The sequence below is a fragment of the Petaurus breviceps genome, unplaced genomic scaffold (assembly GCF_028583685.1).
Source record: "Petaurus breviceps papuanus isolate PSGF00001 unplaced genomic scaffold, PetGlider_PUasm1.0 140, whole genome shotgun sequence".
Taxonomy (NCBI): Eukaryota; Metazoa; Chordata; class Mammalia; order Diprotodontia; family Petauridae; genus Petaurus; species Petaurus breviceps.
The window spans coordinates 43,980,284-44,005,374 of NW_027185698.1; the positions used below are offsets into that span (position 1 = coordinate 43,980,284).

Sequence of the window (25,091 nt, forward strand, 5' to 3'; positions counted from 1 at the left end):
TTTCCAAGGAAAGGATTGGGACAATTCTCCAATAATTATCAATCTTTGCTCCCCTTGAGCTATGTCTACAGGTTTAGATAACCCATGTGAATTTACAAATCTTATATGGGTCACCATATCTTACATGTAGTCCTTTGAGGTAGCTTCCAACCCAGGTCCTCTGATCCTAAGTGTCAAACTTGAGTTCAAACCCTGTTCTCCTGACTCCAAGGTATGCTATCCAGTTCAATACAGCTGCCTTCAAGAGACACAAGATAAATATCTCAAACCTCCTAGAGAAAAGAGGAGGCACCTAGGAGGGGAATAGATGGGATGGGAAGAAGGCAGAGATTTTTTAAAAGGCTAAGGCAACTTCATGGAAAGAATGGGTATTTGTCTGGCTTGAAGTGAACTCTTCAATCAAGATCCCAATACATGTCCTTCATAAATGTAGTCTCACAAGACTGAGTAACATACAGAAGCAAACCGAGGGGGACCCAGCTTTCATAGGATTCCCTGGTAGATACCTGGGACCTTAGCAGCCCTGGCAGAGGCAATAGGTGATGTCAGGTCAGATTGCCACTCTCCTTGACAAAGACATCTGATGGAGAGCAGGAAAAAGGGAAAACAAAATCCCCAGAATGTCACTACAATACTCACTCATGGGAGGGATGGAGGGAAGGGAACACTGCCACTGCCACATCTGTCAAGAGAGACATTCCCCAGAATTTACAACCAAACAAGAGAAAGAGAACATTATAAACTGCAAAATGGATAATTTTATTACATTAAGTTAAAAAGATTTTGCACAAACAAAGTCAATGCAACCAAGATTAGAAAGGAATTAGAAAGCTGGGAAACAATTTTTATAGCCAGGGTCCCTGACAAAGGCCTCATTTCTAAAATATATAGAGAAATGAGTCAAATTTATGAGAATACAAGTCATTCCCCAACTGATAAATGGTCAAACAATATGAACAGACAATTTTCAGATAAAGAAATTAAAGCTATGTTCATATGCAAAAAAAAAAGTCTAAATCACTAATGATTAGAAAACTGCAAACTAAAACAACTCTGAGGTACAGGGATTGTACCTCACACCAATCAGATTGGCTAATATGACAAAAAAGGAAAATGATAAGTGTCAGAGATGTGGGAAAACTGGAACACTAATGCATTATTGGTGACGTTGTAAATTGATCCAACCATTCTGGAGTGCAATTTGGAACTATGTCCAAAGGGCTGGAAACTGTCCATACCCTTTGATCCAGCAATACCATTTCAAGGTCCATATCCCAAAGAGATCAGAGAAAAGGTAAAAGGACTCACATGTACAAAAATATATATAGCAGTTCTTTTTTTGATGGCAAAGAATTGGAAATGGAGGGGATGCCCATCAACTGAGGTATGGCTGAACAAGTTGTGGTATATGAATGTAATGGAATACTATTGTTCTATAAGAAATGATGAGCAGGCAGATTTCAGAAAAACCTGGAAAGACTTACATTAACTGATGCTGAGTGAAGTGAGCAGAACCAGGAGAACATCATACATAGTAACAGCAACATTGTGTGATGACCAACTCTGATAGACTTAGCTCTTCTCAGCAATGCAATGATCTAAGACAATTACAAGGGACTTATTATGGAAAATGTTGTCCATATCCAGAGAAAGAACTATGGAGTCTGAATGCAGATCAAAGCATACTATTTTCTCTCTCATTTTTTTTCTTTCTTGGGGTTTTTCCCTTTTGTTCTGATTCTCCTTTCACAACATGACTAATGTAGAAATATATTTAATATGATTGTACACATATATGTACATGTATAGCCTATATTGGGGAAGAAGGGAGGAAAAAATTTGGAGCTCAAAATCTTGTAAAAGTGAATGTTGAAAGCTATCTTTGCATGGAATTGGAAAAAATAAAATTCTATTAAGTGGGAAAAAATTTTTTAAATAAACTAAGTATGCTAACCACCCCCCCAAAAAAAACCAAGAGAGGCTACCCTCCGTGTTCTAACCACTCAGTTTACAGGATCACAGGACTTAGAGCCAAAAGGACTGTAACATTGGACAACTCACTCATTCTCACCAGGATTCCATTCTCCAATCTGTAAAATGAAGGGGTTGGAAGAGATGGTCTTTCAGTTGTGCACCTACTAGAAGAATCGCAAATATGAGCAGCCCACTGCTGCAGGGTCCCCCATCACATAAGCTGTAAGCTGTCTGTACTCACTCAAGGTAGGGAACTGTCCACAGAGGAGTCCTTAATTGCCAAAGTGTTCAGCAATATATACCGCTTCACAGAGATTCTTCATATGGAGTCTAAGGATCCCCAAGGGGTCCATGAATAGATTTCAAGGGGTCCGTGAAATGGGAAAAAATGGAAAAAGATGGAAAAAATACATCTTTATCTTCAAGAACTTCTAACTAAAATTTAGCAATTCCTTCAGTTATTTAAAATATTACTCTGAGGAGTCCAAAGGCTTCACCAGACTTCCAAAGTGGTCTATGACACCAGAAAGGTTAAGAACTGTTCTCACCATGCCTATTTGCTGCATTAGAGAATCTCAGAGCTGGAAGGAGACTGTCAGATGCTTTCTGAGCATAACAGCTTCCTGCCTAAGTAGTGACCCTCTACAGGATCTCTGATTCATGTTCATCCAGCTTCTGTTTGAAGACCTCCAGTGATGGTGAGCTTACTACCTCCTCACAAGGAAATAGGACTGACTCTTAGGAACCTAATTGTTGAAAAGTTTTTCCCTTATTGGCAGCATCCCTGTGAGCTAAGTTACTAAAAATCTCCAATGGAAAGATGAACTTTTAAATGAGATATTTGTTTTAAAAAAAAAGAGCACTTAGCACAGTATGTAGGTACACAGTAGGTGCTTTAAGTGCATATTACCTTCCCTTCCTCTTTAGAAATGGGAGCTCATATTGTGCTTCCTCTTTCTCAGCACTGTCTTGCCTGATATTTTTTGTCACATCTCTGACAGTAACAAAAGGCATGTGCTTGAAGGAGCTGTCCATACCCGATGCCTGCATCTCTCATCTTGTCCCTGAGCTGGGAACAAATGAGAAGAATCCCATAAAAGCTAAGCTATCCTCTTTTGGAAACCCCTACATGCCCACGAGGTGGAAAACAGTAATTTTGAAATTATCTTTCAGGAAATGACATCTTGGATTGTGAGCAAGAGCTTTTTAGGGCATTCCAGCTGCGATTATCTGACTATCCTGTGACTGACATGAACAGAAAAATGGATTGGGGGGTTGCTGGAAAGAAAATGACAGTTTGGGAATTTCTTTTATCAGAAACTTTACAATATTATCTTGCTGTCAGTCATTGATGAAATGAGACCTGGGAGCAAATCTCCATTCAAGGCTCATCCTTTCCCTACTCCCACTTCTACCTAGAAAAATCTTCCTCCTTCTTCAAGGCCCAACTCAGGTGCCCCTTCTTCTAGGAAACCTCCCTTAATTCTCTCTTCCAAACATGGTCTAGAGATGGCAACAGTCAAATGGAGAAGGAACACTGGAAAGAGTCAAGTGCTCAAATCTGGCCTCTACCTTTATGGCTGTGGGCAAATTACTTAACTTCTGAGATTCAGTTTCTCCATTTGTAAATGAGGAGGTTGGACTGGATTACTTTGATTGTTTGAATGATTGGTTGATTCCAGCTCTGAATGAAAGGAAGAATATTTATTATACGATGTCCTAAGCACTGGGGCTAACAAAGAGAAAGCTAAGTCCCTGTTTTCAAGGAGCTCATATTCCAGTGGTAGAGACAACACATGGAGAGGTTTCAACTCCAAGTCAGATGGGTTGCTGCCCTTGACAAGGGCTATAGGGGGAAATAGAAGCAGTGCTTGTGGTCAGGGGAAGTTGGGGGTGGGTAGGGGAGAGTCATGTGGCATTGCTATTCCCAGTTGGAGACAAGATCCTGGGCTGCTTCTACCTGCATCTGAAGGGAGGGGATGGTCAAGGTAGTGGTTGTGCTTTGGCCTTCTTGGAACAGGGCACCTCCTGTGTCTCCCTGGGGACCCACCACTGCTCTGCCTAAGCTGGCTTGCTTGCTCACCTTTGGCATTAACGGGTAAGGATTATGGTACTCCTTGGCACCTAGACTACTGCAATGGCCTCAAAGCCTCCCCGCCATGATTTTCCTAAAGTGTAGAACTGACAACATCACTTCTGTTGCTCAAGAAGGTGCTTCTTTCCTAAATCCCTTGATTTACTTTGCACTTAGCCTAGAGATACTTGTCTCCCAAACGCTGTCTCTCCCAACAGAAGTGAAATCCCTTGAGAGCAGGGATCATTTCATTTGTTGTCTTTAGAACCTCAGTGCCCGGCACACAGCAGACACTTAACTGGTGTAAGATCCAAAGATTTAAAGCTGGAAGTGACCTAAAACATGGATAATCCAACTCCCTCCAATTAAAAACATGTTTTATCTTCACTAATTAGGTGAATTGCATGCAGCACTGAGCCTTGCACATGGTAAGGCCCAGCCTCTGATTTCATTAATATAGAAACTCTTGCTGTGGAAATTGCCTCCACCAAATACAGATCACAAGTCATTCTCACCTGAGGCCTAAGACTGAGAGATGTTAAATGACTTGTCACACAGCTACTAAAAGTCAGAGGTAGGATCTGAACCCATCCAGAATTGCCAGGTACCTGGGAGAGGGTGGGGCTACTCTACCCCTTTTTTCTTCTTCCCTCATCCCCTTCCCTGGTCCCAGCCAGTCCTGGATCCACCTGGAATTGCTGCCAGTGGAAGCTGCTGCAGGAGGCACTCCACCCCTTGCCCTTCCCCTTTCTCCCATCCTAGGCTGTCCCAGAACTCACCCAGGTGGCCAGGCACCAGTAAGGGCTCCCTACCCCCATGGCTGGTTGGAAAGGACTGTAGTCAACAATTCCCTTCCTTCTTAAGAAATGGCAGACCCCCAGACTGCCATCTACTACCTGGCTACTGGCACCTAAAATTCTCCAGACCTCACCATCAGGCCTGGCTCCATGTCCATGAGTCCCCCAGACTGTCATCTTAACTACTTAAGTAACCTATGGCCTTTGGGCCTTGCCATCTACCCCACCCTCCACAGGGACTTCCAGGCTTTCTCGATCCGCCCTAGATGAACTTCCTCTTATGTATTATCTCCTCCTATTAGAACATGAGCTCTTTGAGAAGAGCCAATGCCAAATGTACGTACGCTTACCAAAAAGGCTATTTTACGGAGACCTCACACAGGACAAGCATTCATATGGTGATCAGAAGAAGTGACACAGGGACACTCTCAAGGTCTCTCTTAAGAACTTTGGAATTACATAAAACAATTCCAAAAGACTCATAATGGAAAATGCCATCCACATCCAGAGAAAAACTATGGAGTTGGACACACTGTAACTTGACTCTAACACAGGGATGTCATTTTGGTCCACTTTGAGAGTGAAGGACAACAACCAGCTGAGATGAACTTTCTCTTATGGGTTATCTCATCCTATCAGAACATGGGCTCTTTGTGACGGACTGCCCAGATCTCTATTTCTTTTTTTTTTTTTTAGAGGCATTTGGGGTTGTGACTTGTCCAGGGTTACACAATTAGTGTCTGCAGCTAGACTTGAACCCAAGTCCTTCTGAATTCAAGGCCGGTGCTCTCTCGACTGTGTCACCCAGCTGCCCAATGGTCTTTCTATCTGTACCCCCAGAGCTTACTTACCATAGTGTTTGGTCCATGATAAGTGCTTAATAAATGCCTTTTCAAGCATCCATTTATTCACTCCTGACTACAAATGTCAATTATGTCACTCTGTCTAACATATAGTAGGTGTTTAATAAATGCCAGTTGAAATGTGTGTTGCATTGAATTGTCCAAGGAGTCAGCAGAAGAGCTGGGCCCAAACTTAGGTATGCCAACACTAAGTCAGAGACAGCAAGTGGTAGAAAGAAGAGCCAGGATTAGAACCCAGATCTTCTCCCTACAGCTCCTTACTTATGGAAGGAGGAAAAAGAGAGCAAGGAATGAACTAGAGCTATGCTTCACAAAACTTCTCCTCAATCAGTAATAACTTGTATTTGCCTTTTGGTTCATTTTGCACATTTACCAAAACTGCAGAGGACACACTTGAGAACAGTGAATGTATTAGATGACAGGTGACATCTGGCTGACCATAAGAACTCCACAGGTGAGAATAATGAACTGAAGAGAAAAAGCAAGAGGAGTAAATGCAAAGTCCTACACTTGAGTTCAAAAAATCAACTGTGAAAGTGCAGAATGGGCAAGATATAGCTAGCTAGAAAGCTATCCGTGTGAAAAATAATGGAGATTTTTTTTTTGGCCCCATAAAGTTCTCTATGAATCATCAATGTAGTAAAGATGCCCCAAAAGGTAATGTGGCCAGGCTGAATTAACAAACATGTAGTGCTGGGTACCACGGTTTAGGAAGGACATTGATAAATTAGAGAGTATTCAGTAGAGCACAATCTGCACAGCAAAAGACTTTGAGTCCAGGTCATATAATGATGATTTGAAAGGACTAGGGATGTCTACCCTGGAGAAGAAAAAACAAACAAAGGGAAACATGATAGTTCTTGGAGTATTTGAAGAGTCTTCCATCCTGTGTAAGGTATGATGGGATGGTTTTTAGGCTTGCTGTCAAAAGACATCAGTCAGAGAATAAGTGGAAGGGGCAGCCAAGGGAGTCAATGGGATTTCCCTCATTAAAAGTCTTCAGGAAAAGGCTAAATGACCATTTCTCAGGGCTGTTCGTGCTTTGTAGAGCTGTGGGATGAGATAACATCCAAAGTCCCCTCAAACTCTGTGCCTCTATGAATTCTAAATCCTTTCACAAGGCCTGCCTTTGGGGCTCAGGGTCTCCAAAGCTGAAGAAGGCAGGATGGCCCTATCATCATCATCATCATCATCATCATCATCATCATCATCATCATAACAAGAAATCAAAGTTTTGTACACTTCAGGGCTCACTAAGCACCTTCCTTTAAAAAGTCTCATGACATAGGCGAATGTGATCATTGTCCATTTTTTCAAGTGGGTTCAAAGAAGCGATGGAGTTGTCCATGGGTCACAAAGCCCCAAATGGCAGCACCAAGACTGAAGCCCCAGGCTCCTACTTTCCAATGCACTATAATGCACCCAAAAGAGAAGCTATGAATGGTGTCCAGGCTCTGGCACTAAGGCACTGTTTCTCTAGGAGGAAGGATCATCTCAGCCTAAATCATCAAAAAGGTCCCACTCCTAGCACCTCCCTCCCAAATCCACTGAATCTGATGTCAAACGGACACCCCAGCCTCTCAATTTATGTGTGTGAAGGTGTGAGGGAAAGGAATGTAATCCACAGGGGAGAGGAACTTCATGTGACAACCTCACACCCATCAGCTCACCTGCTTTTCTCTCAACAGCCCTGGCCTATAAGGAGGCAGGACAGGCAGCAGTCCTCCCGGGAGCTCAGAGCTGCAGGGGCCCCACCCAGGAGAGCTGGCTCCAGCATCCCTGGAAGTTGGCCATCCAGGTTTCCTCTAGTGATGACAAAGAACAAAAACTCCTGGAGGGAGGGCAAGTAAAATATGTCACAGCGGAAAAGGACTGGATTGGAATGAGAGGATGTGGACTCAGGACCACAGCCCTGCCACACTCTGCCTCCTGGGACCCTGAGCTAGCTAGTAACCTCTCTGATCTCAGTCTCCTCATCTGTAAAATGAAGGGGTAGGACCAGATGGTCTTCCCAGCTCTAGATCTAGGAGGCTGTTATAAGACAGGTCCAGTCACACTCTAGTGATCTTCTCCTGTTCCTTTCCACATCTCTAGAAACCCTTTGTCAGGCATGATTCACTAAAGCCCCAAGCTGGGCAGATGCAGAACCTCCGTGCCCCCGGTCCCTCAATGCACGGTCCCAGGGAACAGCCTTGTTCTTGACTCAAGCAAAATTTATCACTTAAAGAGCCCATGGCCAGGCCAGGATCACAGGATCACAGATTCAGAGCTGGAAGGGACCTTAGGTCCAGTCAGACCCCCTCATTTTGCAGATGAGGAAACTGAGGGCCAGAAAAATTAAGTGACTTAGTCTAAGGTCACTCAGGTAGCAAGTAACCTGAGATTTGATTTGTATTGAGGTTTTCTAGATTCCTAATCTAGGGCTCTTTGCACTGTACCACCCTGGAAAATTCAGAAGTTCTCTAAGTCAACCCTTTCCCCATTAGGAGGGGTCCGGAGGCTGGCTTATTAATGGCTTCCTCAGCCCTCACCTGCTCAGACTTACTGCCTGATAGTGCCTTCCAATCCCTGCACTCACTCCTACACACTAGTCATCACTACTTCCGTATAGTAATGACAACAAAATAACTTTATGCTACAAATACAACTTTAAATTTAGGAGGAATAGAAGTTTCCTTCAAAATCTGGCTCATACTGCTTCTAAACATTGCTAGTCTGCCCCTTATATCCACAAAGTGTTCCCTCAAATACTTTGTAGCGTTTTAAGGATTCTGTTTACAACGATCCATTGAGGCAGGTCATCAGTTCCATCTTACAGATGAGGAAATCGAGGGCAGACAGAGGCAATGACTTGCTTAGGTCTGCAAAGGAAGCACTGAGTCAGGATACGAACCCGTCTCCTGCCTCTAGGTCCTTTTCCCATCCTAAGGTGCTGCCTCTCCTAGTTAGTGCTGCAGCCTATATTTAGAAATGTGTGTGTGTGCCTATGGTTTTCCAAAGTTATTTCCTACCTATTCTTTTGTACAACAAAGAAAGGAATTGTATATGTATGTGTGTGTTTATATGTGTGTGGTATACATATGTGTGTTGTGTGTACATATTTGTATACATGTGTGTATATGTATGTATGTTGTGTTGTGGTTTTCCAAAGTTGTTTCCTACCTATTTTGCATAACAAAGCAACCATGTGTGTTTCTATGTGTGCGTGTGTGTATATGCATGTGTCATGTGTATGTGTGTGTGTACATGTATGTGGGGGGGTTTCCAGAGTTACTTCCTAACTATTCTTTTGTATAATAGAGAAAGGAATCCTGTATGTATGTATGTGTTTATATGTGTGTTCAGGTATATGTGTACGTGTTTGCATGTGTGTATGTGTGTGCATGCATTGTTTGTGTATGTATATGTGTATATTTATGTGTATGTGTGTATATGTATATGTATATTATGTGTGTATGTATGTATAGTTTCCCAGTTATTTCCCATCCTTTTGTAGTGTAGAGAAAGAAATCTTGTGTACATGTATTTTATGTACACAAATTGTGTATATACATGTATATGTGTTCATGTGTGTATATATGCATCATATGTGTGTATATGTGTTTATACATGCAGGTGTATGTGTGTATATATGTAGAGAGCGTGTGCGTATGTGTAGTTTTCCAAGTTATTTGCCATCTGTTCTTTTGTACGGCAGAGAAAGGAGCCCTGGGCTGTTTCTGGACCCAACATTGCTACCAATTGGTCAATATGATAGCTACAAGTACAAAGGATGAAACAATCCCTACCCTCAATGAGCTTACATTCTAACAGGAAACACAAAGATGTATTTAAATTTCTACAGCATAAATACAAAGTTAATAAAGTCCAGGTAGTTTGAGAAGAAGGACCCCAGCAATTGAGGGGACCAGGAAAGAAAGGTTTCACAAAGAAGATACTATCTGATGGGAGAAATGTGGTCATGTCTGAAAGCAGAAACTAGGGGACTGGGACATGTTGAAGATATGAGAGCAATGAAGATGGAGGAAGAAAGGGGGAGGGGAAGAGAGGAGAGAGAGAGGAGGAGAGAGATGGAGGAAAATGAGATAGAGGGAGAGAGAGAGATGGGGTGAGCAGAGGGGGGAGAAAGGGGGAAAGAGAAGGGATGAGGAGGGAGAGGGGGAGAGAGGAAAGAGAGATGGAAGGAGAGAGAACTAGAAGAAGAGAGATGGGGAAAGAGTAAGAGACAGGGGAGGGAGAGAGAGAGACAGAGAGGAGAGAGACACAGAGAGAGAGGGAAGGAGAGACAGATGAGAGAGGGAGGGACATATGAGAGAGAGAGAGAGGGGGGAGAGAGATGAGAGAGGAGAGAAGAAATGGAGGGAAAGAGGGAGGAAGGGAGAGAGACAGAAAAAGACAGAGACAGTGTGGTCAGCCAAGTAGGGGGTAAACCAAGAGAGAGGACTAGGGGAGAGAGGGAGAGAGACAGGAGAGAGAAATGGAGGAGAGATGGGGGAAGGGAGAGGGAGAGAAAGGGAGAGATAGGGAGAAAAGGAGGAAAAAAGAAGGAGAGAGAGAGAAATAGGGGGAGGGTTCTTCAACCTGCAGATCCATCACTTCTTCACCTTATTGTCTGGGTGTATTTCCTCATCTGGAAAAGGGGATAATAATCTCTGCATCATGCCCCTTATAGTGTTGTAAAGAATGTCCCTCAGTGGATCTACAGGCTTCAAATGGCTATATAAAAGCCTGCTAATAATAACTAGTCTCTCCCCATCTGTAAAATGAGCATGGTGATGACCGTGGTGACCATCCAAAGAAACATAAAAGGTGGAGGCTGGGCTGGGTCCCTCCCAGCTCTAAATGAGGAAGCTAGAGATGCTCTGGGTTGAGAAGAGCCACGTTTCTGTGGTGCTTCCAGGTTCACAAAGCCCTCTCCTCACTGCAACCCTGTGCATCGTTACTGATCCCAAGACCTCCCTGAGTTTGCAGAGGACAAGCCATGACCCACAGAGCCCACTGTGACCAACATCCAGGTAAGCTAAGGCTGGAGGCCTGGCCACCAGCACATGGCACTGGCATTTTCAGACACAAGGATTCGTTAAACCAACCAAAACACACAAAGGTCTTGTTCAATTCCATTTCAAAGAAGCAGTGGTAGAAAGGGAAGGTGTTTGGTGTACGGATCCGTTTCAAGGCAGGCTGCTAACATCTGTTCACACTGACTTAACTGTGAGTTCACATCACCCTCCTAAAGGAACTGAGCTCTATCAAACAGGAAGGCCTATAGTCTACTGGATGGACCCTCTTTTCAGGGCAACCAATATTTACCAATATGGCAGTGTCTACTGCATGCACAGCCTCTAGCTAGACACTAAAGATGCAGACACAAAGACCAAACAAAACATAGTGCCTGCCCACAACCTAAGGGGAGGATGTTGCTAGGTAGGAAGCTAAGTAAAGCAACAGACAGAGTAAAGTCAGGGAGACTTGAGATCAAACCCCACATTTATGGCATCCTATATCTCTGAGGCAGCTGGTGGCATAGTGGATAGAGTACTGGACTTAGAAAGACCTGAGTTCAAATCCTACCTGAGACACTTACTAGCTGTGTGACCCTGGGTGAAATACTTCACCTCTCTTAGCCTCAGTTTCCACATCTGTAAAACGAGCATAATACTAACACCCAATTCCCAGGGTTGTTGTAAGGATCAAATAAGGTCATATCCATAAAGAACTTAGCACAGTGCCTGGCACATAGTACATGCTATATAAACATTAGTTATTATTGTTGTTATTAATATTATTGTATGTGCAGCATTTGTAGGCTTTAAAGTGCTATATGAACATCAGCTATTCTTATTATGCAACATTGTACACAGGCAAGGGTAATTCAAGGTGGAATGTGATGAAATCTGACTCAGGAAAAAATGTACTGAAAATGTGAGAGGAGCAAGGGAGAAACCATATTTTGCTGGGGGAGGAGAAGGGAACCCAAGAAAGGGTTGGCACCTAAGCCAAGCCATAAATCAAAAGGGCTTCAAAGGATTCCAAGGATGCAAGAATATCCAAGAAAAAGAAGAGGCAAAGAAAAGGTAAAAGACATTCCTGGAGATGTCACAGAGTCATAACATAAGAAGATGAGATGAGACCGGTTTGTATAGAAGGGAAGAAATGAGAGAGAAGCCTGGAAAGGGAGATTAGAAACCTCTCTGAAATATTCCCTAGAGGGCGGCTACTACCTCAAGATTCAAGAGTACCCGCTCCTAAAACTGTAACTCACTAGCCCCCACCAGTGTACTTCCCATTAACAGTCAGCCAACAGCCACAATTAACTTAAAACAAAGGTATTTACTAAGATTGCAAAGGCAGTAAGACCAATAGCCTCTATACAATTTCCACCCACTCCCATGAACCGGGGTACCCTCTCCCACAAATACACACAGCCCTAGGAAGAAGAGTAGGCACAAACTTGGAGCAAAATTATAGTGAGGCACACATGAGGTCAGGGCCCCAATGTCTTTCCTTTCCTCCTTTCTTGGAATCCTTACACTATTCCTTCCCCTGGAGTGGAAGTAGCTTAGCTGCATTCCCTGGGTCTATTCCTCTCCACACATCAGTTCCCATCTCTTAGAGATAATTCCTCCTTGGGACCATGGTCAGCTCTCTCTTCTCTGATGCCAGGTACCACACTCCTGAAACTGCTCTCTCACTTATAGCAACTCTAATTATTAGGAAGTTTTTCCTAACCAAGACTAAACCTATCTCTTTGCAAATTCCACACACTGTTTCTGGTTTTTGCCTTCCAGGGCCAAACAAAATAAGTATGACCCCTCTTCTGCAGGACATTCCTCCATAAGTAGCATATGAAAAACACGAGTTGAGCTCTGAGGTACCACATCTCACCAGTTAGATTGGCTAAGATGACAAAACAGGAAAATGACAAATGATGGAGAGGATGTGGGCAAACTGGAACACTAATGCATTGTTGGTGGAGTTGTGAACTGATCCAGCCTTTCTGGAAAGCAATCTGGAACTATGCCCAAAGGGCTATAAATACTTTCATACCCTTTGATCCAGCAATACCACTCCTAGGGTTATATCCCAAAGAGATCATAGAAATGGGAGAAAGACCCATATGTACAAAAATGTTTATAGCAGCTCTTTTTGTTGTGGCAAAGAATTGGAAATTAAGGGGGTGTCCATCAATTGGGGAATGGCTGAACAAGTTGTGGTATATGCATGTTATGGAATATTATTGCGCTATAAGAAACGGGGAGCAGGCGGTCTTCATATTTACCTGGAGAGGCTTAAAAGAACTGATGCTGAGTGAGAAGAGTAGAACCAGGAAGAATTTGTACACAATTACAGACACAGCGTATGTGTGATGACCAACTTTGATAGACTGGACTCTTCTCAACAATGCAGGGATATAAGTCAATCCCAAAAGACACATGATGGAGAGAAAAACGTGCATCCAGAGAAAGAACTAGAAAGAACTAAATTTATATCCAGGTGGAAGCAAAATACCTGATCTTTTTCGTTCTCTTATTTGATTTTATGTCCTCTTTACCATTTTTCATTTCAGCTGGTACAATCCATCCTTATAACCTGACCATTGTATAATGTGAAAGTATTTACAGATCCTATACTTGATTATAAGACGCCATGGGGGGAAGGGGAAGGAAGGGGACAAAATGTGAAATTCAAGGAATTGTGGAATTGAATCCTGTAAACTAAAAGGAAACAAACAAATTAATAAATTAAAAATTGAATTAAAAAAAAAAAACACGAGTTGAGGGAAGAGTATGGTACCATCTGCACAGAAGTGATCATTAGAGCCAGAAGATGGGATGAGGTCACCCAGAGAGAAAGTATGGAAAGAGAAGAGTGCTGAGGACAGAACAATATGGAAGGGGCACAGTGAATTAGCCAAGGAGGCAGAAAAGGGAGCAGAAAAGCTAAGAGAAGAGAGAATTTCAAGGACTCTCCTCTAATTCTCAGATCTCCCCTCCTCAGAATCCTGAAACCACCAAGTCACTTAGTGAAGGTCACTTTCATATTAAAGGCATTTAATTCACTGCAATCCATACCGTAGGTCAGTATTTAGCCCCAGGATCTTCTCAGCCCTTAGCAGGGAGATGCTAAAGGGAGAAAACCCTAAGTCTTTCCCAAGTTTTAAAAAAGCCAAACAGACCCCTTAAGACCTTTCCCAGAATCATGGCCAGATAGACCCATAGAATACAGACTATCAGAACTAGAAGGGCCCTTTATAGTTCAACTGGTCCAACCCTCTCATTTTAAACTCTGGCCCAGAAAGATACTTCCACAAGACATCACCAAGTGATTAGTACCACCAGAACATGGACCCAGGTCTCCTGATTCCGGTCAAGGTCCTGCTTCTCTTTCCTTCATGATTGTTGTTGCTTTGTCCTTCATTCTTGAAGAGGACCATGACATCAGGGAGGACATGCAGGTACATTAGATTTAAGAAAGAGAGGCCTGTATAGAGTAATAAGAGTTTCCAATTCTATTACACTATGACATAAATCAAAGTGCTTGACTTACAAAACTCCTAAAGTATAAAATGCAGGTATCATACCTCCCATTTTGCAGATGAATATTCTAAGGCCCAGAGAAGAAAATTATTTTGTCCAGAGTCATACAGCTAATTAAATGTCACACCTGAGGATTCAAACCCAGCTCTCATTACTACCAAGTAAAGCTTAACTTTTCATTCTAGCCAATTGCCTTTCCTTTATAACTCCTACCTTCTCTCCTACCAATACTCAGCCAATGAATAAAAATACACTTGTAAGCTTCTCGCTTTATTAACTGCCCCTTTCTGCTTCTCTTCTGACTCCCCAGTGCCAAACTGCTCTCTGCCTATAAAGGAAAGGTAGTCCAGGTATAATAGAAATGCAATTGGACATTGGAGCTATGGTGCCCCTGGGTGTGCTCGTGATCAGGCCAATGCCATCTTCACTATGGTCCTGGGAATGGTCTTCAGCAAGTACCTTCTGGTAGAACAATTTAGCTTGTGTGTATATAACACTTCAAGCCTGTGATAAAGAAGAAAGAGCACTGATCTTTGAAGACCTGAGTTGAGTCCTGGGGGTCCTTGGACAAATACTTCATCTTCTCATCTCAGAACCTTAATTTCCTCCTCTGTCAAATGCAAATGATATTTGCCTGACCTATCTCATCAGGAGGCAACTGGTGGCACAGTGGACCACTGGGTCTAGAGTCAGGAAGACCTGAGCTCAAATCCGGTCTCAGATACTTCCTAGCTGTGTGACCCTGGGCAAGTCACTTAACCCTGTTTGCCTCGGTTTCCTCATCTCTAAAATGAGTTGGCTAACCATTAACTGAAGTGGCTAACCATTTCAGTATCTTTGCCAAGAAAACTCCATGGACAGGACTGGCTTGCTATTGTCCACAGGGTCACAAGGAGTCATAGATAGGGCTGAACAACAAGAGATGATCATGAAGAAAGGATTTTGTGAATGTTAAAAGCCCTACAAAAACACTCCAGTGGATAGTAGTAATAACTAGGATTCATAAGGCTTACAAAGTGTTCCACATGTGACATTATTTGATCCTCATGAGGACCCCGGGGACATAGGTGTTATTATTATTCCCGTTTTATAGATGAGGAAACTGAGAGGTTAAGTGCTTTGCCCAGGGTCACATAGCTGAGTGTCTGAGGGAGGATCTGAACTTGGATCTTCTCAATTTCAAGTCTAGCGCTCTGTCTATTTTGCCAGCTGGATGTCTCAGGGAACTAGGATGCCATCCCTGTAGTTACTTCTTCTATCAGTGCTGATGATAGATACCCGTGCCTGCCCATCCTGTGTGACATTGGTTTATGTCCTTCTTAAGTCTGCTCAGGGAAGGATGTGGGGGAGGAGAGGGGATCCATCTGATGTGCTGAAGGAATTATCTTGCCATTGAATAGATGCCAGTGAAGCCTGTGGGCTTTCCACAGATATGGCTCTCACCCAGTGACCAGCCCACCTCTATTTTCAATCACACATTTCTTTGATGACAAAGGATGTCAGGAGAAAAATACGTGCCACAGTCTCACAGCCATTCTCCCATTTGATCCAACAATAGTCCTGTGGGGGGATTATTACACCCATTTGACAGATGGGGAAACTCATGCTCCACGAGTTAAGGTGGCTGGCTAAGGTGATACAGCTTGCAAATGGGTAACTGGTAGTATTTGAATCCAAGCCTTCCAACTATTATCCACTACCATACTGTCTCCCCTTCAAAGCAAAATCTCCACAAAAAGGGAGATCTGGCTGAGTAGAACCCTCAAATAAATGAAAATTTGAGGAATTCCAACTTTTAAAAGAAAAAGATGAAAACCACACACAAAACACACACACAAAAGTACATATAAGGGATTGAGCAAAAGTAAACCAACTCACCAGGAGCCTCCTAAGCCTCAAGGAATTCATGGTGCTCAGTCTCCTACACCTTCTCCATCTCCATCCATAAGCCTGGGCACTAAGAATTCACATTCAGCCAAGTCTCCTCCAACATTTCCATCCCTACCCACAGGCCTGGGCAGTGAGAATTTCCGTTCAGCCCAGTTTCCTCTACTTTCCCCATCTCCAACTTCATCTTCAACAAACGTTAATTAACCATGTACTATGTGCAGGACCTGGAGAGGGGGCACTGCAAAGGACACAAAAGAGAACATGACACGGTCCTCCCCTCAGGTGGCTCACAGTCAAGGAGGGGGTGATCTCACACACACATAAACATGATACATAATGAGTGCGCAGGAAGTACAAGCAAAGGGTTCAGTGAGGTCTACGGAGAACAAAAGGCATCAGGGAAGGCTTCTTGAAAGAAGCAGCCTTATTAAAGACTCTTCTCTACCCCCCAAAACCAAGAGAGTGAGAGCTAGCACAAAGGATCATGGCCCTGAGCGTCTGCCAATGACTATAACTTACTTTGGTTAACAAACACATTCCTAGGGGGGTATGCATAGGAATTGGACCTAGGATTTCACCAGTATAGGGAACTCCTAGATCCACCAGTGCAGGGTTATTCTGTCTTTGTGACTTGTGGGCTAGGGCGGAAGGATAAGGGAGGGGTCTGGAGCGCTGAGAGATTAAGTTACTTGCCCAGGGTCCCACGGCCAGTATGTATCAGAGGCGAGACCTGAACCCTGAACCCTGGCCTTTGTAGCTTTGAGGCCATCACTCTATCCCTTATGCTCTTTGAAAAAAAAGAGTCCCTTTCAATCTGTTACCTCATTGGATCATCACAACTCTCATGGCTGTGGTCCAAGTAGTATTACCCCCTTGTAACAGAAGTGGAAACCAAGGCCCAAAGAAAAAAGGATTTCCACAAGGTCACACAGCAAGGACTTGAACACAGATCTCCTGACTTCTTATCCAATGCCGTTTCTATAACACTGTGCTGCTACTGTTTGGAGTTGGGCATTTGAGAAAGATTTTCAGTTAATAAGTGGGACAGAGGACTGGGCTTGGAGTCAGGAGATGTAGGTTCAAATCCTGACTCTGATATTCACTATGTGACCCTGGGTTTCTCCTCTCGAAGCCTCAGTTTCCTCATCTGCAAAATGGGTATAACGAGGCTCTCCCTACAGACTTAATAGGGTTGTGTAATGAGGAAAGTTTTGTAAACAGTATAGAAATGTGAGTTATTTTTAAAATCATAGCAACAATAATAATGATGATGAAAGATTTCAGAGAGTTATTCCATCATTAACAGAAAAACGTATTTAAACAAAAGTCCCCATCCCCCAAACATCCTGGTTACTCATTGGTTTCATCAAATATGTGTAACTTTAAAGATTACACACAAGACTGGAAGCCAGTGGAGAAAAAAGATTGGAAGCCAGCAAAACTGGAGTACCAAGAAAGAACAAAGGAAGCCCCTTCTGCACAAGAAAGAACCAGAAGTATAACCAGAAATTCCATCAGCCAGGGCAAATCTGATCCAGCTGGGATAGGAAGGAGGCTAAGGCACCATCACTCCTATACAGAGTTAAGGCGGATTAGAAATAGATTCAGGAAGGTGAGAGGCTGAAGAACTGAAAGGCCAAGATGTCTGAAAAGGGCAGAGATGAGGTCGCTGTCAACAAAACATTTCCTAAGCACCCACTACCTGTGAGGCACTGTGGTAAATGCTGGGCATACAAATACAAAAAGAGAGACAGTCCTTGCCCTCACGGAGTTTCATTCATTTGAATGAGGATGACAACATACAAAAGAAAACTAAAACGATAGGAGGGGAGACAGGAGGTATCCATGATGGGGGATGGGGGGATGGTGGACACGTGATTTTAAAAATTATCTAAATTGAATGCAGCCAGATGGGAAATGAGGAGCAGGAAATGAGAGCTCTGAGGACGAGTCTGTCCTGGCCCCTCTCCTCCAACAGAGGAGTTTATGGCTCTGCCCTCCAATTATCAGGCACTGATGAGGTGTGAGCAGCAAGGCATCATGAATTTGCAAGATGCTGAGATTTCCCAAAGATGTGTTTACTAGGACCAAGATGGAGAGACCAAAGGAGTGCCTGGAGAAGCCAAAGAAGGATGAGAGATGGAGAAGACTAATAACTAGGGACTGAAGTGATTTGAGAAAGGGGAAAGTGACCTGGGGGTCCATATATCACAGCAACAAGTATCCAGACAGGCTAGAGTAAACTTTCAAAGATGCTACTTGTGAAGGGATGCTGAGTGATAGGGAGGGGGGGTGCAGATAGGAAATCACCAGTGAAGAACATGGCAGTTCTTCCTCCTGCTCTGTATGAGAGAGGCCCAAAAGAAGCAGCCAGCCTTGCCAAGCTACCAAGAGAGGTAGGTCTTCAGGAGAAAGCTAGCTCGAGTAAGCACCAAGAAGCTGGAAAGAATTCTAGAAGAGATCCAGGGATAAAGAGAAGCTTGTAAACAATAGACGAGGTTTCCAAAGGGCACAGTGGAGAGGTCAGAGGAGGATAGGAACTAGCAAAGGCTAGGGTTGAGCTGGCTAGGAATGAGAAATGGTCCCACCATGGATCCCATCATTAGACAGAGCAGAGCCTACCGCGTTCTCCAAACTCCATTGTCAGAAACCCCACTCCCTCACCCTCTCCCTAAGCTGCCTTCTCCCCACCAGCCCCTAAGGGGGTATGGGTTGGCTGTAGACCAAAAATTATAGGAAGGGCAGCATCTAGACCACAGCAGGGAAAAAGGAGCCCCCCAAGTGCTGGGGCCTGGGGCAAAGTTCCAGCTGTCCTGCTTTCCTTATGGCTCTCCCTAAACTTCACAGTATTTGTGGGAAATAGAAAATAAAACATCAAAAATAAAAAACGTCTACAAACACTGGAGCCAACTGTCCTGGCCCCAGGGCCCTGAGGAAAACCTATCGGTCTCTGTCTATTCCAGAGTGTCAAACTCACAGATTCCCAAGTCCATAGATTTGGAGCTGTAAAGACCAAGGACACTATATATACCTGTACCACTCTTGCAGTCTCCTGTGGCCCCATCTTGTCCTTTCCACCAAAACCGCAAACATCCAGGCAATGAGGGCTGAAGAGGAAGCCTTGCAATTAATATCTACCCAGGCCCCAGTGCTGGCCTTTGGCAAAGACCTTGCCAAGAGACAGAGACAGTCAAAAACAACCACAGATCATGGAACCTGAAACCCCAAGAGAAGAACAGACATGGTGGGGCACTCGGCTAGCTCTGCTTCTCTGACAAGCCTCTCCTGACCAGCTCTGACCTATCACAATAACGGATTTGCCCGAATTCATTCCCTGACTCACACAGCAACCATCCAGAGGCTTTGCCCCCTTACGATTCCCTCCCTCTTTCTTTAGCTGGAAGATGCCACAGAGACCATCTACATCAACCCTCTCATTATACTGACAGAGAAACTTGATGATCAAAGTGGTTTACGGGATAATAGGATGTAGAGTAGGAAGACGCCTTAAAGATCATCTGGATCCAACCACTCATTTTACAGATTAGGAAACTGAGGCCAAGAGAGCAGAAGAGATTTGCCCAAGGACACCAAAAGGTAGCAGAGCCAAGCTTCAAATCCTAGGTTTCCAGAACTCTGCCTATACCTCCATGGTTCTTAAACACAAGGCCCAAGCCAAGACCAGCTCAGTGAGTTCTGCTTTCAAAGAGCATATTCTATGAAGCCCAACAGAGCTCCAGGCTCCATGTTTGTCCCATTTTCCTGCCCCATGCCCTAGGAATGCTGTTCCTGAGAGCCTAAGAACGAAAGCTCAAACACCTATAACACTTTAAAGTTTACAAAGCACTTTCCTCAAATCAACCCAGTGAGGCAGGTGGCACAAAGATTATCCCCATTTTACAGATGACCAAACTTTGGCTCAGAGCTCGGGAGTGGCTTGCTCCCTTGTTATCCGTGAGTAACAGGGATAGGACTCCAAGCCAGGCCTCCTGCTCCCAAGGCCATTCAGATCTCTCCACTACATCTCATGGTCTCAAGAAGCCCAAACCATCTGTATGTGGCTGAGGGCTCTCTGTTTGAATCTTTTCAAGGAGGAGTATTTCGGTCCCACTTTGCACTGGCCACGGAAGGGACTCCCAGGGGTGGCCTCACTATGGCTGTGGCATCCCCATACTCACCTGGAGGCTTCATGTAGTACTGCTCAATATCAGCCATGTCTGTGTGCAACGCGCACTCCAGGTAGGTGAGGATCACCTTCCGGCTGTAGTAATACCTCATGGCCAGAAGGAAGACAGGCACGAAGCAGGTGAGCAACAGACATCTGGTCAGTACAAAGCACAGCACTGCGGAAGAGAAGGGAGGAAAAGGAAAGACTGCAAACCCAGTGTCTGGGGGGTGGGGGGTGGGGGGGAGAGGGGGCGGCACAGCCTGGCTGGCTGCTGCAGGGCAGGGACCACTCCCTCCCTCCCTTCCCCATCCCATCGCCCAATTTACCAGGACATCGAAAAGCAGCTAGTCCTGGCCATCGCAAGAAGGCGTTTGGAGAGAGAAAAAATGCATTTTCTTCATCTTTTAGGGACACAAATAAAAACAGCTCATGATTCTACCACTATACTGACTGGGGAACTTGAGGCCCTGAATTGTGAAGGGACTTACATGATAAGGGCACTTAGAGCTAGAAGATCATTCAGGTCCAATCAGTCACTTTCCAGATGGGAAAGCTAAGGCCCTATATGTATAAAGGGCTTTCTTCACAGCAGCACTGTAAGGTGGGTAGAGCAAGTATCAATAGTCCCATTTTGCAGCTTAGGAAACTGAGGCAGAAAGAGGTTTAAGTGACTGACCAAGAGCCACAGAATTTCAAACCTAGAAGAAAGGATCTAGTTCAAGTCCCTCATTTTCACATGATAGTTCCAACGTGTCAACACCAAGATTTCAATATAGTTTTCCTGACTGCCTCCCGATGTGTGTGTGTGGGGGGGGGGGGGGTGTTGAGGAATTAAAAAATGGCAATGGCAAAGTACATAGCAATGGGTATGCTGAGGGAGAATCAGGCAGGCAGGCAGGAGCCAAGGTTAGGGAAGCAGGAAGCCTCAGTTTCTTGACTGCAACCAAGGCCAGATTCCTGCTCTGGGGTACTTCACACTGACGAACATTTCCTAAATCCCAAATCCCACACAGACAAGGAAACTGCCATCAGTCTAACTGTGAGGCTGGGCACAGCTAGGTTACACAGAGCCTTCTTCCCCCACCTAAGGCGTTTGGTGGGTGGGTTGAGAAGGGGGAGAAGTAGAGGCAAGGTACAGAGGGACTAGCAGCCAAGAGATACCCAAGCTTCTGTTGATAAAGAAAATCAGGTCATTCTAAAGATAAATGTAAAGGGAGAGGGACCCATATCACTAACCTTTAAGGCCAAGGGCCATTCCCAGAATCCGTTTAGTGAACCCCTGGAAGCTTGCCTTGTATACCTCCTATCCCAGACTTAAGCAGTCATTCTGTGTTGCAGCATTTCTACATGTAAGCTAAACAGATATCCAATGGGATATATGAGGGCACTCAAAATCAAGAATGGTTAAGTATTCCTTCCAGGTCCTGCTGCCATTCTCCTTCTCCTAGTCTCTTCTGAATCTAGGAGTAATGGATACTCTCCCTCTGACTTCCTTTTTTCTCTCTATATCTGTCTGTCTCTCTGTGTTTCTCTCTCTCTTTCTCTCCCTCTCTCTGTCTCTCTCCTTCTCTATCTCTTTCCCTCCTTTCTCTCTCTCTCTCTCTCTCTCTCTCTCTCTCTCTCTCTCTCTTCTGACTTGGTTGGACTTGAACAGTACATTTGGGACAGGGAGAGATTGGAGCCCATGGTCCTTTTGCCTTGAAATGAGATGGGGGTGGTTAGCAAAGGTTGCCCTTATCAACCGTCCTCAGCATCTCTTGCAACCTTTGCTAACCACCCCCATCTCATTTCAAGGCAAAAGGACCATGGGCTCCAATCTCTCCCTGTCCCAAATGTACTGTTCAAGTCCAACCAAGTCAGAAGAGCGTGAAAGCCGGACCGGGGGGGGGAGAGAGAGAGAGAGAGAAGGGTGGGTGGGTGGTTAAAGGAGAGAGAAAATGAGAAAGCAAAACCCAAAAAGGGAAAGGGGGGTAGGGAGGAAAGGGTGAGAGAGAGGTGAGGGAAGAAAGTAAGAGTGAAGGAAGTAGCAGAAGTGATGGAAGAGATGAAGAAAGAAGACATACTGAACGGGGAAACGAGTCACACTATGAAAGAAGAATGGAGACATAGGACGAAGAAGAGATAGAGGGTAAGAGTCAGGAACACAGGAGAGAGAAGAGGCAGGGAGGCAAAGGGCAGGCTTTTCCTTGAGTAGAATCTGGTACCTAACTAACATGCTTTGGAAAGTGCTCAAAATTAAGGCAGCCAGGGGACCTTGGAAGGGGCTTCAAGTGCCAGCCGATTCAACAGAAAATGACAAACCGACCCCCTACCCCTTTACTGTCCGTCCCACCCCCACCCCCACAAACCCATTCTACAGAGAAAAACAACTAGGCTTCTCCCACGCAGCAGAGGGCAAGGAAGGGGGAGACCTGGCAGGTATTCTGCCCCAGGGCAGCCGCAAGGTCCTGCACCTCGGACCAAGGGGCTGGCGAATAAGAGCGGAAGGGAGGCCTTTGACCTGGGCAGTACCGCACTCAGCCAGCCCGAGCTGACCTGCCCAGGAAGCGGTGGAGAGAATTCCACCAGCTCTCCCGCCAGCCGGGCTTGCAACCCGACCCGCACCTTGGTCTCTAGGTTACGGTGGAATCCCGTTTCCCTGGGGCGGAGGGGCTCTAGGACTGAGGAGAGCTGGAGCGTCCAGCACCCCTGAAGAAGGGGAAAATGGGACGAGGAAGGGCGGGGTAGAGGGGAAGACGGAGAGAGTGGAAGGAATGGAAAGAGGGAGGGAGGGAGAACGCCAAGAAGCAGCTCCATTCATCCCACTCTGGCCCTGGGTCCCCCGCAGCTCCCGTGGCTGCCCCCTCCCCTCCATCAGCCACGGGGCTGATAGGCCTCCCACAGTCAAGAGGAAATGCGTCCACAACCCCCGCCCCCCAACCCCACCGAGATACCCGGCATATAAAAGACTCCCTTGGGCTTAATTGTTTTTAACTCCTCTGGGAGTGTACAAATTGTGCATCCTCTTCTAGAACTGGGAATATGCATGTGTCCGTTTATAGACTGGCTGCATTGTGCGTGTGTGGTGTGCGCGTGTGAGAGAGAGTGTGTGTGTGTTTGTGTGTGTGTGTGTGTGTGTGTGTGTGTGTGTGTCTGGGGAGTCGGAATGCATTCGTGGAGTGCTGCGCTCCGGGGGCTGGATGCAGAGGGAGTTTTTTGCACACTGCGGGATCTCTAGCTGCTTCTGCGGCGGGAGAGGCGAGGAAGGGAGGCGTAGCGCGTGGGGCTCTGGAAGTATCTGCGCCAAAAATACAGACCCGGGAAACGAGAGGATGGGAAGGAAGGAGGGCAGATCCTTTAATCGAGGCCACGAACGGCCTCTGTATCCCATGCTTGCGTCCTAGGACCCCACACCACGGAGGTGGCGCGAACAAATTGGCTACTTACACGCCAGGAGCACATACATCAGCTGCGTGCGAGGCTGCTGCTTCAGGCCCCGGAACGCCGTGTTGGGGATTCTCTCCATGATGCCGTCATAGAAGATGCGGCGCACCGTGTCTTGCTCTGCAGGGTGGAACTCGCGGATGCAAACGTGGTCCTTTTTACCGTCTTCACCCGCCACCTCACCGGCCGCCGCGCTGGGGGGCGGCATCGGCGGCGCCGGGGAGGGCGCTGAGCCGCCTGAGAGCGAGGGCCACATCTGGGAGGAGGACACGATCACTGTGTCTTTCTTGGAGCCGGGGATGGTGTCATGATCTTCTGCCACGATTTTCGTCTCGCAAACCATTTTGGGAGACAGACAATGCATGCAAACTGGCCGGGAAAGAGACTAGGTGTGCAAAAAAATAATAAATAAATATTAACTTAAATACTAAAATATCTTTTAAAAGGAATGCCGTGAGTGAGCTCTTCTTTCCCCCCCTCCCCCCAAGCCTGTGGTTGGTCGTTTATGAGCCCGAAACGGATGGAACCAGCTGGAAAGATAGAAAGGAACAGCGGTGCATTTTGGAGAAGTATTTATAATGCGGCAGAGCCGGTGCAATCTCGGATCCCGGGGTCCCGCAGGGTCCTAGCGTCCATTGCATTGGCTAAGAAGGGTCACCATGTGATCTCGAGGGGTGGGGAAGAGAAACACCTCCCCCGCTTTGGCGTTTGATTGCAAATTACTACAGCAGTGCCTTTCTCCGGTTTTGCGTGTGTCATTCTCCCTCCCCCTCCTCTTTCCTCCTCGCTTCCCTTCCCTTCCCTTCTAGGTTCGGGGCCTGCAGAGGGGCGCTAAAACACTCACTAAGCTGTCGATGGTGGTCCCGGCTTACTTTGGGCTGAGGCAGGGGGCAAGAAAGACTGAGTTTAATAGCGTGCTGGGGTTTCGCTGTGTGTGTCTTGGGTGAGGTGGCGGCAGCGACGACAATCCTGAACCAGCGCTGGACGCCTTGCGCTTGGCGCAAGTTAAATAAGGCGGCGTGCCCCAGTCTGCCAAAATCGCTGTCTCCCCCCACCCCCAACTTTGGGTGACTGTGCTTTCCTGACAGAAAAGTTGATTGATCTGAAGGTCGTGTCCCGAGCACTCCATTGCTCAGCCCGAGAAGCCCCCCTTTCAGGAAGTGACTGGGGGGGGGGGGAGGTCAGATCACTCGATGCACTTGAGCGTTCGCACCCTATTTTTGGATGCTCGTTTTAAGGAAGGCCTCTAGAGAACTTGTAATTCACCGGGGGGGGGGGGGGGGAGGGACAGGTGGAAAGGGCTGCAGCGACTGATTCGGTATCTGAGAACCTTTCCTGGGCTCTCCCGTTAGCCTTTGTCAAGCC

The 25,091-nt window shown here is 45.6% G+C and overlaps 1 protein-coding gene across 1 annotated transcript in view; it reads right to left on the minus strand.

The window, feature by feature from the left end:
* The window catches only part of NAT8L (N-acetyltransferase 8 like), a 61,703-nt gene extending 37,379 nt beyond the window's left edge, over positions 1 to 24,324 (minus strand). Inside the window, exons 1-2 of the mRNA XM_069074212.1 lie at positions 23,730 to 24,324; positions 20,314 to 20,478 (exon numbers count right to left, since the gene is read on the minus strand). Coding sequence (XP_068930313.1) covers positions 20,314 to 20,478; positions 23,730 to 24,090 — 526 coding nt within the window. The 5' untranslated portion in view covers positions 24,091 to 24,324. The remainder of the gene's footprint in view (positions 1 to 20,313; positions 20,479 to 23,729) is intronic.
* Between the last annotated feature and the right edge of the window lie 767 nt (positions 24,325 to 25,091).